We start from the raw sequence: 15,322 nt of genomic DNA on the forward strand, positions 1-15,322 counted from the left end.
GGTCCTCAGAAGTTGTATAATAAATAAAATATTCCCATTCTATTTTTTTCTAAGTTAGCATGTTGTTATAAACATAATAGTTGAGCTTCATTTGTACTGTGAATGAAATAATATGGCTGGCACTAAAAATACAGTGTTTCTTTAGTATGCCCTCTCAAATTTCACTAGCATAAATTGACAGTAGATTGATTAAATTTACCATGTATTTTAGGAGAACCAAAGAATTGCAATTACTTACTCAACTATTCAAATGGGTTCAAGATATCTTTAAACCTTTTTGGGGGGCAGTCAGAAAAACCTCTCTTAAGGGAACTGCACCATGCTGCCAGCAAGCAAAGCCCAGGTTTTTAAGCGGATTTAGTTGGCCACGTTGGCACCAGAAACTGTATTAATTAAATCACTGTTTGGCCCATTAGCTCTAGCTTCTTATTTTCTATGTCTTACATATTAATTTAACCATTTCTATTAATCTGTGTATCACCATGTGGCTGTGGACCAGCTAAAATTTTAGCATGTCTGTCTCTGACAGCGGCTCTATCATTTCTCCCTGATTCTGCCTCCTTTCTCCCAGCATTTAGTTTAGTTTTTCCCGCCCAGCTCTGTTCCCCTATAGCTCTGCTATAGGCCCAAAGCAGTTCCTTTATTAACCAATAATATTCACAGCATACAGAGGGGAATCCCATATTATAAGAGATTTGTGGATTTTAATTTCTTGACAAGGTTTTCACCTTTCCCTGCTACTCTGATTCTCCAGAGTTCTAAGCATGGTGAAAACAGAGAAATATGGTGAAAAGCTGACCTTCTCCTTCTTTCTCTTGGTTAGTGTGCTGGAGAAGAGAAACGAGTTGGGACACGCACAGTATTTGTTGGCAATCATCCCATTTCAGGAACAGAAGCTTACAGTGCACAAAGATTTTGTGATAATAGAATAGTCTCCTCTAAGGTAAGTTGTTTTTCTTTTTTAAACTCTCCAGATGCTCATATAAAGTTGCATATTTTTATTTATGCTTCTAAGGAAGCTGGTTCTTTTACATTTGTTTATACACATAGTCATATACTTCTACAAATCGTAATACCAACTGTAGTAATTATTCCTCAAAAAATAGTTTAGTTTTTAAAAAGCCTATCATTTTGTCTGGTTATAACTTTCACTTGCCCTCCTTTATGATTCACAGTTCCTGTTGATTGTGCATATTACGTTAGGCCTTAAAATGTGCTACAAGTAATTATTATTGTGCTTAGAAGGGATTTTTCAGTGGTCGAACATTTGCCAACCGACATTTTGCAGATTTGTGGGGGCTTTACTTATGTAAAGCTTTCTGAATTGCCTTTGAAAGATTAGTCTGTACATGATTTCCGTTCTTTAGGATGGTGTTTAGTGACTTTCATTTGCATATCTTCTCTTTCCTAACTTCTGACTTATATTTCTAGCTCCTAAAAAAGACCTGTATACTCCTGGACCTATGACCTGTAAAATTTAATCACAATAGCCATCACTTTTGGGCTAATGATCTTATTTCAGTGTGGTATAAGCTAAGAGCAGTGGCCTACATGTTTGAACACCTGCATTTAAATCTTGATAAAATATTCACTAGCTATATCATCTTTGTCAAATTAAAATATAATTTATGAAATGGCTAATACTTCATATGTAAAAACACTTCTTAAAGCTCTTAGTACCCAGTAGTCATTGCTCTGCTAATATTAATTTACTGGTCTTTATTGCTGGCAGACCAGACAAGATGTTAGGTAGTAGATGACTGGTTTACTATCATCTCTTGTAGCATGGAATATATTTTGATAATGTTCTTGCTTCCAAATGAAGCTTGGAAAGAGAGAGCTAAAACATTAGTGAAATTTAGTTCGGTGTACACTTGAAGTCAGTTAGGACCTGAAACCCAAAATCATACCTTTCCTTTAATAATACACCACATTAGTCTCAGGTTATAATTAATAATTTAACAATAAAGTTGCAAACCAATGTCTTTGGCAGAGAAAAGCTTACTTCAGATATTATCAATAGAGATTTAAAAAAATCATACAATAAATATTTTCTAATGTAACTGAGATGCCATAGACACACGGTATAAACAAATAACTAAGCTGTAGATTTTTGCAAAGAAAGTGAATGTGAATTCAAAAATGTTCAGGGATTGATTTTGAGAAGTGGTTGGTATATAGCATATATCAAAAATATGAGCAGAATCTCTTTAATCTTCCATTTGTATACCTGTTTAATGTATTCAATATATTTGCGTTATAATGTCTAAGCCTTTCTTTCATTTCTAAAATATGCTATAGGTTACTCCATTGTGGATTTCTTAAATTTTCATTTGATCATTCTAGAGTTGAGAATGTTTAGGAAATGTTAATAGTACTTGCAATTTGAAAGTATGATCAAAGATCTTAACCAATATGGCAAATTTTGTTTCTCTCTTCAACACATTTTGCTTTCCTTGCTTAATCTTTTTTATCTACTGTTTACATATTTTCATTGTTTAGGTTTAAGCAATGCAGCTTCCATGTATTATTTAAAAATTGTTAATACTAACAATACCTGGAGAGCAGTGCTCATTTAAAAAAAAGTGGTTTAGAAAGATGAGCCTATATAATCTTAAATGTCTTAGTTGGGGGTTTTATGGCTGTGAAGAGACCAAAGTAACTCATATAAAGAAAACATTTAATTAGTGTGACTCTTTTACAGTTCCAGAGGTTTAGTCCATGATCACCATGGCAGCATGCTGGCAGATATGCTGCTGGTGCTGAGATTGCTACTAATGATCGGTTTTAGTTTCCCCTAAATGTCTTTTTTTTTTTTATTTTAAGACCAATGAATGCACCTGTTGATGTTTCAATGTGATACTGCTTTGGCTGTACATTCCAAGTTGTGAAATAAAATGAAGGAAAGACCCTAAAAAAAAAAAAACACCACATTTTGGTATTCAAATATTCCTTTGGTTTCTCCTTTAGGTAATGGCACAATGAAAATTGTTTTTGTTAAAAGATTAATATGTAAAATATAGGCAGAAGCAGACAGATGTCTGCGAGTTCCAGGACAGCCAGGATTGTATTGTATGAGACCTGATCTCTACAGAAAAAGAAAAGATTAATATGTAAAACATAAATGTGAAAACTGAGTAGCCCACTGAACAGATATGTATATAGCCATGTAGAACACTGTGATATATCAGATAAAATGTTGATTTTCTTTTACTCTTAAGTCCTGTCACAGAAATTTTATTCTCAGTCAGGGGCTACTTGTGTCTGTGACAGGGTCTCACTGTGTAGCCCTTGCTATCCTGGAACTCATTATGTATGCCAGTAGACCTAGACTGGCCTCACACTCACTGAGATCTGCCTGCCTCTGCTTCCCAAGTGCTGGGATTAAAGGAGTGTATCAATACACCTGGCTAAAGTGTAGATTTTTAATCTCCAATTTAGGGTAGGAAAAAATGAGGCGCAGAGAAAATAATTCTCTCAAAATATTCCCCTCTTAGACTTGGATAGGAAGTTAAAATCGTTTAACTTGGACCTTAATTCTCTTATCCATAAAATAGGCCTATTGAATTGTTCATTTTATGAGATTGTAGTGAGGATGAAAAGAAATGATACACAGAAAACATTTACCACTATGTTTGGAAGTGTTAACACCTAGTAAATGTTATATCTTCTTATATTATTTGTGTTCATGGAATTATTCCAGTACATTACTGTTGATGTTTTTGGACTCTTGTGATTTGAATGTATAGAGAGAGTCCTTTTTAGTAGAGGGTTTTTGGATCTACTCTGGAGAAACTTAGCAATTTTATAATTGGAATTTATCTCCCTCACATTACCTTTTGGTTCAATATATTTGTACCATACTCTTTGAATTGAATAAATACAGTTTATAGACTATGCTAGCTGTCTTCCAACTCTGTAGCAAGTGTTACTTGCCTTTCTCTACTTTGTCATAAAAATAACACTTGTTTTGGTGCTTTTTTTCATTACAAATAACCCCCTGTAGAGCCAATGTATCAGGAAATAAATGTTAATACAGGGAGCACTGAAGAAAACACTTTGACCTTTAAATTTTATTTACTTATAAAATCAGTGTCTATTTTTTTTTTCTGGGAACACAAATATTTTCTTAGAAAAGAAATGTCCCTTGAGGTGTTACTAATTAAAAGTACTCTGTGGAGAGTTTTGGTTATCACCAGAATTTTGTAGCTGACGCAAAATTGGAAATTCCCTTCCTTAATAAAAAGAACATTAATTGCACTGTTATTGTTCTTTAGGGCTTTTTTTTTAACTTTGTTTTTGATGTTTTGGTTGTTGTTTGGTTTGTTTGTTTTTTACAATTTCTGAGCTTTAGAGTACCATCAGTGAAATAATCAGTGAGTTATGCATAGTTGATTTAGAAAGTTAAACGACTCAAATCAGAGTTTTAGGTCTAAATTTACATTATCCTTTTTCCCTTATTTAAAAAACTGAATTGAGAAAAAAAGAAGAAAAGAATTGAATTGAGACCTATAAAATGGCTCAGTGTACCTGTAAGGCATCTACTACCAAACCTGATGATCTGGATTCAGTCTTTGGGACCTACACTGACTCCCATCAGTAGTCCTCTGACCTCCACATGCACACTGTGGCACACATATGTGCTCTCTTTCATACACATACAACAAATAAACCAGATTCATCAATAGTGCGATTTATTAAGACTGAGAGGACTTCTTTCTTTCAGTTGTGTCTGACACACTGAAAACAACCTGTAAATTTTACTAATTTCTGATTAGTTTTAGTCAGCAACTTTATTGCTTTTGAGAGGTTCCGAATTTTCAGTGGATAGAGCAGTGTGGTAAGTAAAATTTCTGTGTGGCATTGTTAGTAAAAATGAAGGTAGATTGCAAAGCTCAAAATTCCATTTAATGCCAACATAAAGGAAAATTGATAATAACTTGAGTATAGTAATGTAGCAAAATGAACAGTTACCAATATAGAACTTAATATAAAATTAGTCTTGCTTTTTTATTCTATTGCATCCATGTGTATCTAGTAGTTAGAGACGGTTATGTTCTTTGTGTAGTTCAGCTTGCTGATAACTTTATTGGTTAATTTTTAAATAGTTACTATTTCATTTTTACCCATGTCCCTGTTCCTTTTGGTTGTTTGTTTGCTTTTGACAAGGTTTTGTTATTTTGCCAAAATTGGCTTTTGTATGTAGTCCAGGCTGTCCTTGAACTCCTGGCAATCCTCCTACCTTACCTTCCTGAGTGTTAAGATTACAGACATGTGCTGCCCCATCGAACTTGGTTTCGACTTTGCTGTTCCTATATAGAAACATTAGAACACATTACTTAGAGCTTTATCCTTAGAATTCCTAGTGCTAAGTAAAAAGCTTGGTGAACTTCATGTAAAAACAGCTTTTTTTTCTTCTCTCATCTCTGGTGCTTGGAATCAAGCATAAAACTACATGCATGTTGGATAATCACTTTGTCACTGAGCTATACATACCCCATACTCCAGACCCAATCAAGTAAAGCTCAAAGCCTGTAATCTATTAGTTCATTTTCATTTCAACATTTGGAGATTTATTTGATGGAAAAATTTGGTTTTAAATTCTTTTAGATAATAGATACTTGAGGCAGTAACATAACTTTATCATATAGTATCAGTTTTAGAACCCATATGTATATACCAACTACAAAATAAGTGAAAAATACTCTATAAAAACTACTTGCAGGTCTAAGGAGATGGCTCAACAGTTAAGAACACTGGCTCTTCTTCAAGAGGTCCTGAGTTCAATTCCCCCACCACCCAAATAGCAGCTCACAGCTGTCTCTCACTGTAGTTACATTTGACTGTAGTCCCATGGGTTCTGATGTCCTCTTCTGGTATACATACATGCAGACAAAACACCCATATACATAAAATAATACCTAAATAAATGTAAAAAAATTAAAAACAAGCTAACACCTAAGTGGCTGGGTATACCTGCGAGGTATTTTAGCCCACTTGTGGTAGTGCACGCCTTTAATTCCAGCACTCAGGAGGCAGAGGCAGGGAGATCTCTGTGAGTTCGAGGCCTGCCTAGCCTACAGAACGAGTTTCAGGACAGCCAAAACAAAACAAAATTTGCAGTGCTGGTATTTCTGTGTAGCAACAGTTGAACATGTTCTTAAATATTTAGTCTGACTTTCAACTTTATCGTTTCTTGCTAAAATATTCTAGTGGGGGATTGGAGAGACAGCTCAACAGTTAAGAGCACTTGCTCTTCCTAACATCAACATGGACGCTACCAACTTTCTGTAACTCCGGTCCCAGGGTCTCAAATGTCTCTTCTGGCCTCGATAGGCACCCCCCCCACACACATATACAGGCAAAAAATACCTATATACATAAAATATAAGTAAATTATTTCTAAAATTAGTATAAGGATTCATTCACTCAATCTTCTAGGCAAGAACTTAGGATAGAAAATCTGTTTTTATCACTGTATTTAAAATAACTGATATTTGCATTTTCTTCCTGTGATTGGCATTGTTTTTGGTTTGTAACCACAGACCAAGTTTGAGAGTTCAGTTTTAAGATAAACAATTAAATTTTAATAACTTCATGTATATATCTACAGTTCCACTTTTATTCTAATTAGAAAGCTCTTTTAAAAGAATTCTCTTAATCTGTGTTAAAGTATTGGTTTTACTGTATAGAATAAATAATTGTATCCTAATTTGCCTTTTAATTCAATCAGTGATTTAAATGGTCAGTGCACAAATTTTACTCATCATTTCTTGATTTAAAAGTCTCAGTGGTGGCTTGACAAGTGTAGTCCTAGGATAGGCCAAAGCTGGAGGATTGCCCTGACTTTGAGGTTAGCATGGGGCTGTATGTAGTATGAGACCCTGCCTGAAACAAACATCATGTGTTTCTTGCCAGGCACCATGCCTAGAGCATATAGTAAGATAAGTTACAACACCCTGAGGTCTTAGTTCATGCCCTGATGAAGGAGAGAAGAGCAATAGTTTCCAATGAAAGGACCAGCCAAAGTTTTTAAGGAAAAAGTTAGTCTGGCTAAGTAAAACAACAGTAGTGGGGCAAGGAATACATGTACTTCAGTGGTGTAGCTATGTAAAGCCCTGATTTGAATCCTTAGCATTGCAAAACAACAGCAGTAGCCTAACAGGACTAGATCAAAAAAAGGTTCCTTTTGATCTGTTAATATTTCCCCAATAAGGACATTTAAGTGGTCTTAATGCTTATCTGTTTTTTTATGCTTAGTTTGAGAACAGAAGGTTAGTGTCCTCATTCACCTATTAGCAGTTTATTAGAGTTCAGCTTTTATTTATTTATTTATTTACTTGAAATCGATATGGCAGTTAAATGCTGGTTTTGGATTATAATGGTTTCAAGGCAACTCTATCAGTGGTTTTAAATGCTTATTTTTTTATCATAAGCAAATTTGAGAATATCATGAAATATGCGAATTCTTTCTCTCAAATAATAGACATTTCAGACAGCATTTTATTTTTTCACATTTTATTATTTTTTTTAAAAAAAGAAAGCAAACTATTCTTTTCATTTTACGTACCAATCCCAGTTCTCCCTTCTCACCTTCCATCCCCTCCCCCAATCCACTCCTCAAAGAGGGTAAGACACATTGCTTTGGGGAAAGTCCAAGACCCTTCCTACTATATCTACGCCGAGCAAGGTATCCATCCAAAGAGAATGGGTTCCAAAAAGCCAGTACATGCAGTAGGGACAAATCCTGGTGCCACTACCAGTGGCCCCTCAGTCTGCCTCAGCCATGCAACTGTCACCCACATTCAGAGGATCTAGTTTGCTCCTATGCTTGTTCCTTACCTGTCCAGCTGGAGTTGGTGAGCTCCCATTAGCTAAGCTAAAGTGTTTCAGAGATAGCACTTAATTTTATGGTTGGTTGCTTGGTTTGTGGCAGGGTCTCATTATGTAGCACAAGCAGACCTGAAAACCCAAAGTGATCTGGCTGTATCTGTCTGTTAGTGCTAGGCTTAAAGGTGTCCCTGGCGTTTCTTCATTTACTTTTTTAAAAAGATTTATTTTATGAATGTTTTGCCTGTGTGTATGCATGTGATTTTGTGTGTGTGTGTATGTGTGTGTACACTACATGCATGTTTGGTGCCTTCTGATGGTCAGAGGGGAATAATAAGATGGTTATGAGCCATTATGTGGGTGCTGGGAAATGAACCCTGTTCATATGTAAGAACAGGTGCTCTTAACCACTAAGCCATGTACCACTTCCCTGGTCCTCTCTAAGGTACTCTTTTGACCTCAGATTTATTCTCCCTGTTGACTGTTGTTATCTTAGTTTCTATTACTGTGATAAAACACCATGACTGTTGCAACTTTGCTGGGGTGGGGGGTGGAGTAGGATTTACTTTACCTTATAGTTTATTATCATGAAAGGAAGTCAGGACAGAAACTCAAGGCATGAACCTGGAGGTACAAATTGAAGACCTTGAAGGATTGCTGCTTACTGGCTTGTCCTTCCTGGCTTGCTCAGTTTGCTTTCTTATACACCCTAGTACCAGCTGCCCTGGGAGGGCATTACCCTTAGGCTTGCTTAAAGGTCATTCTTATGGGGGCATTTTCTCACTTGCAGTTCCCTCTTGTCAGGTGACTCAAGCTTGTGTCAAGTTGACATTTTTTTTTTTCCGAGACAGGGTTTCTCTGTGTAGCTTTGGTGCCTGTCCTGAAACTCACTCTGTAGACCAGGATGTCCTCAAACTCACAGAGATCCGACTGCCTCTACTTCCCTAGTGCTGGGATCAAAGTCGTGCGCCAACACTGTCTGGCCAGCCCAGTTCTACTGTAACTGCTTGCCTCCATTTGTCTTCTTTCTCTTGAGATTCTCTGAATTTTGAGAGCACCTAAGCCTTGTTTAAAGGAGATGTTAGAGGCCAACAAGATGGCACCACTCACAATGGTCTGGGCCCTTTTGTCTCTACTAGTATCGCCTATCTTCATGACAGCTGAGAATGTGTTCATAAATGAAAAGGTACACACACAATCTGAGTGCATACACAACATGTAATTTATTAATGCCTTAAGCTTAATGACTGGATCATTTAAAAATCAACAGATGTAATACATACCATAATATAGAAGACTTAAAACCAGAATTTAAAAAAAAAATCCTTTGAAGGTAAAAGGCTAAATTTACACTTGGAAAGACTCTATTCTGATAAATTGCATATCATGATATCCATTAATAAAGGACTGGAAAGCTAAAGTCTCAGAACATGACAGAGTATATGGAAATTTACTGCTAATAGTTTTAGTTTTTAAAATTTATTTTAAACAATTTTATGTATTTATTTTGTGGGTGGGGGGTGAATGAGCTATGGTGTGCATGTGGAGGTCAGATGATAATTTTGTGGCAGGATCTCTCTCCTTCCAAATCTTTATGTGGGTCCCAGGCATCATATTCCAGTTGTCAGGCTTACATGGCAAGTCCTTTTACTGCCTGAGCCATCTTGTTGGCCTCTAACATCTCCTTTAAACAAGGCTTAGGTGCTCTCAAAGTTCAGAGAATCTCAAGAGAAAGAAGACAAATGAATACATGTAATATGATATGAGAACATATAGCAAAGAATCCGTTTTATGTTGGGTTGGAGAAATTAAAAATGTAGCACTTAGTTGGCCAATGAAATTTTCAGTGAAACTTCATTTCTGGAAAAAAGGTATTCTATACCTCTAAATATATGCTGGTGTAAAATAAGGGTGTGTGTTTTCAATTGTTAGATATACTAAATACTACTTTATATTATAATAAGATTTTTCAAGTTTCTTTTCTAATAATACTTCTTGTTCAACTTATTTTATAGTATACGCTTTGGAATTTCCTCCCAAAAAATTTGTTTGAACAGTTTAGAAGAATTGCAAATTTTTATTTTCTCATCATTTTCCTTGTACAGGTAAGAACTCCATGAAAACAACATGGATAAATTTGGTTCTTTCAAACAATTTGTAATCTTAAGTTGTCCTGTGACTTAAAAATATTTGATTATTATTTTTAAGTAGAAATGTAATTGCACTCCAAGAATTGTGTGATGGTATAGGTTATTAAAGCTGTCTTAGAAATGAGATTTAATTTTTCATGGATTTCGTATCTTTATCTTAAATGTACATTGTCACGGCTCTACCTCGTCCAGCAAGGATGACGCGACCACCAGAGCTCTTCTCACTGCAGTTTATTCCAGACCTTTTACATTTCTCTCATTTTCTTCCCCTCTCTCTCTTTGACCTCTCTCCCTCTCTCCTCTCTCTGGGCAAACCTCTCCCAGCCCTTAAGTAGGCATGGGCTGCCAACCCCGAACTGCCAGGTGGGCACTGCCCATAGGTTCACGCATATGCAGGCAGCTGATAATCATTGCGTGATCATAGCCTAGGTCAGGCCTTAGCCATCTCAGGAGTTGATTATACATCTCCATCAGGTGTGACACCATGCAGCTCGCTACAGTATATTGTATAACATCTTAATGATATTTTATATATCAAAATTTTAAATAGTTTAAACTAACAGTTTTACTTTTTAACACCAGGCTTTTTGTGGTAGGAGAGGAAATGGTTTATTCATCTTAAACTTCCATATCACTGTTCATTACTGAAGAATGTCACTACAGGAACTCAAGCAGGACAGGAGCTTGGAGGCAGGAACTGATGCAGAGGCTGTGGATGAGGGTTGATTAGTGACTTGTGTCCCCTGTCTTACTCAGGCTGCTTTCTTATAGAACTCAGAACCACAAGTCTAGGGATGGCACCACCCACAATGGTCTGGGCCCTTACCTATTGATCACTGATTAAGAAAATGCCTTATAGCTGGATCTTATGGAGGCATTTTCTCAATTGGGGCTCTCTCCTCTCTGATGACTCTAGCTTGCATCAAGTTGACATAAAATCAGCCAGTATACAGTCCTATCTCAGCTTCCCAAATATTGGGATTATAGGTATGTGCCACTATGCCTAGGCTTTCCCCCATTGATTCTATGAATCTTTGTTATTATTTTGTTTTAGAGATATGAGTTAGCCTTTAGCTCGTCATAGTGAATAATTTTAAGGTAAAGCAGAATAGGTGTATCAAAAAAGATATTGAGGCTGGAGAAATAGTTCAACAATGAAGAGCACTGGCTACTCTTGCAGAGGACCCAGGTTCAATCCTGGTACCCATGTGATGACTCAGAACCATCTGTAGCTTCAGATTAAACACTAGTTTTAGTCTATTTGAACACACTTCTTTTCTTCCTTATTACACCTTTCTTTTTTTTTTGAATTTGACCTTTTTTATTTATTTATTTTTTATTTATTTATTTGTTTATTTATTAAAGATTACTGTCTCATCCCCACCCACCGAGGGAGGTGGACTTGATTGGGGGAGGGGGAGGGAAACGGGAGGTGGTGGTGGGGATGAGACAGTAATCCTATTACACCTTTCTATGTGCCTTACTCACTTACTTCCTTGAAGTTTGAAAGTAGTAAATCTTATCTGCTTTTCAGTGTTCCTTTTACCGTTCGGTATTTTAGATTTTAATCATTTTAAATCATGTCTTACATCTTTAAGTATATAGTTTATTAGAGTTTTTCCTTCACTTACTACTTTAATGATAACACCCTCCTCATCTTTTTAAATGAAGCAGAAAAATGCCAGTGAGTTAATGTTGAATGCTTTTGTTTGTATACACTGAGACTTTGCATAATGGTATTATAATTTAGTTTAGGCCTCCTGTTTAAAACCAGTTTGGGATAGAATATAGAAAAGAGTAAACTGCCATAGTGAATAATGAAATTTTTAGAAAGGCACTCATATCCATGGTCAGATGTCTTAGAAGCATAAAGTACACCATGGATTCTATTGACAAGAATCATTCAGTTTATTAAAGAGTGCATTTAATTAAGTTAAGCAACTATATGCTGACCATCTACAGTTTGTTGTACAGTAGTCCCGAACAAAATATGATGAACAAAATACTGATTTTTTCTACCCTTAAGGAATTTATATTAAAGTCTCGAAGAGTTGTATATTCACTTAACTCAAGAGATTGAAAGGGCTTCAAAAATACGTGATATCTGAACTGATCTTTGAAGGGTTAGAAGAGGTTTCCATGGCAGAGAATGCTACAGCCAGCATTCCACAAATAGAAAAGAGATTGTGTAAAGTCATACTTGTTTAAAGGTCTAAAAGTCTTAACATCTACATTTCTTTTTGTCAGGGGATGATAGTGAGATTTGAAGACAGATTGTAACTACGAACCCCCCCCCCCAATAATCTAGTTCTACTTCCATGTTTCTTATTTTTGTGAATAACAGCAACATTCACCCAGGCATGTTAATCCAACACTTGCAAGATATCTGCAATCAATAGTTATAGCTTATTACTTACCAGTCCTGCCCTTTTTTGTTCCTGAATACCTTCAGTGCTTCGTTTCGCATCTCTTACTTCTACCCTGATCTAAGACATCGTCTTTCTCTTGGATTACAGCAGTAGCCTCCCAAGTAGTCTCCTGTCCTCCACTCTTACTCTCTTCTAGTCTTTCTTTCACAAAGCATTGAGAATAAATTTTTGTGTTACCTTTTCCTGTGTAAAATCTTCAAAGATCCCCGACTGTGGAATGAATAGTCACAAGTCAACAGCTTTCCCTGGACTCTTCAATGTGACATTTTTGGGGGCATTTTTTTAATTTTTGTTTTGTTTACTTGTACATGTGTCACTTTTCCTTTTAGAAGACCCTGTATATATTGTTCATTGTACCTGAAAACTTTCTTTGAGATAGTTAACTTTATTTTCAATTTAATTTCTTTACCTAGGTCACAGTAGACACACCAACCAGCCCAGTTACCAGTGGACTTCCACTTTTCTTTGTTATAGCTGTTACAGCAATTAAGCAGGTAAGTTTCTTACTTAAACTATGCCTGTTCTTTAATGCAAGCTGGTGTAAATTTTCTTGTAAATTCTCTGATTTACTTACTCTTTTCTTTCTCAATATCTATGTGTATGTGGTATAAGCATAATGAACAAGTAGACAGTTCAACTCAGTAGGGAAATGGAGAGTGGATTTTTACTGTTCATTATTCTGATGTGGTATGTCTTGGAATTTCCCATTCCAATGAATTTTAGTTGTTGTTGGTTATAGCCTAGAACTTAAGAACACAAATACTTGAATTTCTTTATTATCAGTAATACTATTGAGGAGGGTGATGGGTAGGGGAGACTTCTATCTTTCTTGTCAAAACTGGCAAGCTGCCACAGATTATGATGTGATTGTCTTTGAAGTATTTTGAATATTTTATGTGTTAGTACCTTTAAAACTGTCCAAATGAAGTTGAAAATTTTAACAGCAAACTTTAAGTGAGGAGTGGGTTAACTGTATAGGAACAGACCGCAGACTATGCTTATTTGCAAACATATTTTTAGATAGTACCTATCAATATGCTTTTTGAAAGTACCTTAAGGTAACTGATAGATTGAAGGAACAAGGTTACCTTTCCTGTTGGGGTTATCTGATCGTCTGTCTTGCCTACTAGGGATTTTACAAATTGTTTTTTCATGTATTTCATTCCTAAATAAAGACTTGGAATGTTCTTTCCCTTGGGCTATCTAGATTATTATTTTCCTTACTCTCATAAATTTTTAGTTCTAAGAATAGCATTTATGGTTTTCAGAGGGCTTTACTGATTCATTCTACTCCCACTACTAGTTCATGTTATATCCTTCCTTTCTTTATTAGTATCAGGGAATGTACCCTATGAAATGATAGCCTAGTGTTTTCATAAAGGGGGATAGAATAGGAATGAAGAGGAAAAAACGGAGAGGGGAGAAAAAGCTATCAAGAGACTATTTTTCAGATGTAGTTGAAAAGGCACAGATATTACAATGAGGGGGAAAAAAAGCATTGAATATAAAAGAAGGTGGTCATGTTCAAATGAGCATCCTGCTTCCTTAGCTCTTTTAGTTTAAATCTATTCCACAAGAAAAGCCCAGAGGAAAGTGAACTATTAAAGCTCTTATTATTTTTTAATTCTAAAAGCAAACACCAGTTTCTATTTTCTTTAATCATTAAGTCAGTGAAGAATTTTAATTATCTCCACGATACATAAATTCTCTGATAAAACAAATTTCAAATTTTCCCACTTTCTGCATGAGAAGAATTACATTTCTAAGTGATTAGTTTTATCATAAAATAAAATGTCAGAACAATTATCTTTTCAAATTAAAAGTAGAAAGATATGCTAGAGAGACAACTCAGTACTTAAGAGCTCTGGCTTCCCTTACAGAGGACTCAGGTTCTATTCCCAGAACCCACATAGTGACACATGACAATCTATAACTCCAATTTTAGGGGATCTGACATCCTGTTCTTGCCTCCCCAGGTACTGTACACTCATGGTGCATAGGTATATACGAAAAAATACCAACACACACAAAATAAAATGAACAAATAAGTCTTCCTGGCAAAGTAGAATTATAATGTTCCTTAATTCTTCAGGCATATATTGAAGAAAACATAGGTATTCATTAGAGCACTGCAGGAACAAATAATAGATTTTCACAATGAAGAATGTTAACACTCTAATACCTGTTTTGCCTTTAACATATATCTTATTAAGGAACCTTATACTACAATAAAGATATATGCCTAAGAAGTATGTTTAAAGTATGCTTCAAATTTTCTAATAATGTGTTCATCATTGTGTCTGTGGCATTCTGTGTTGAAATTAACATTATAAAGTTATAAATATAATTTTTATTATCTTTATAGGGATATGAAGATTGGCTTAGACACAGAGCTGATAATGAAGTTAACAAAAGCACTGTTTACATTATTGAAAATGCAAAACGAGTGAGAAAAGAAAGTGAAAAAATCAAGGTACTGTTTTACTACATCACTCCTTTTAAAGCTACTCTTAATGGCGCATATGTGTACGCACATGCACATGTGCTTGCATGTTTATGTGTGTACATACATATATGCCATGGAATATGTGTGGAGTTCAGAGGACAAGTTTCTGGAGTCCCTTCTGATATGAATTTGTGGTTCAGAATCAGGGCATCAGGCTTACACAGCAAGCACTTTTACCCTCTGAATTTACCCTGGCCCCACTCAGAATAATTGGAATCAGTCTTGTGTGATAAAAATGCACACTTGGAAGTATACAGATCAGGGCAGTAGAGGTGCCTGCCTTTAATCCCAGCACTCAGGAGTCAAGAGGCAGGCAGACCTTTGAGTTCAAGGCCAATCTGCTCTACAGAACAAGTTCCAGGACAGCCAGGTCTACACAGAGAAACAGTGTCTCAATAAAAAAAGGC

General features: G+C 35.7%; 1 protein-coding gene across 6 annotated transcripts in view; it reads left to right on the top strand.

The window, feature by feature from the left end:
* Atp11c (ATPase phospholipid transporting 11C) overlaps window positions 1-15,322 on the top strand; it is a 188,158-nt gene that overhangs the window by 88,606 nt on the left and 84,230 nt on the right. For all 6 annotated transcript variants that reach the window (XM_050159636.1, XM_050159639.1, XM_050159640.1 and 3 more), the window contains exons 2-5: window positions 824-943; window positions 9,846-9,935; window positions 12,823-12,903; window positions 14,775-14,882. In XM_050159636.1, coding sequence (XP_050015593.1) covers window positions 824-943; window positions 9,846-9,935; window positions 12,823-12,903; window positions 14,775-14,882 — 399 coding nt within the window. The remainder of the gene's footprint in view (window positions 1-823; window positions 944-9,845; window positions 9,936-12,822; window positions 12,904-14,774; window positions 14,883-15,322) is intronic.

Source organism: Alexandromys fortis, unplaced genomic scaffold (genome assembly GCF_014885135.2).
Source record: "Alexandromys fortis isolate MF-2015 unplaced genomic scaffold, M_Fortis_MF-2015_v1.1 scaffold_95, whole genome shotgun sequence".
NCBI lineage: Eukaryota > Metazoa > Chordata > Mammalia > Rodentia > Cricetidae > Alexandromys > Alexandromys fortis.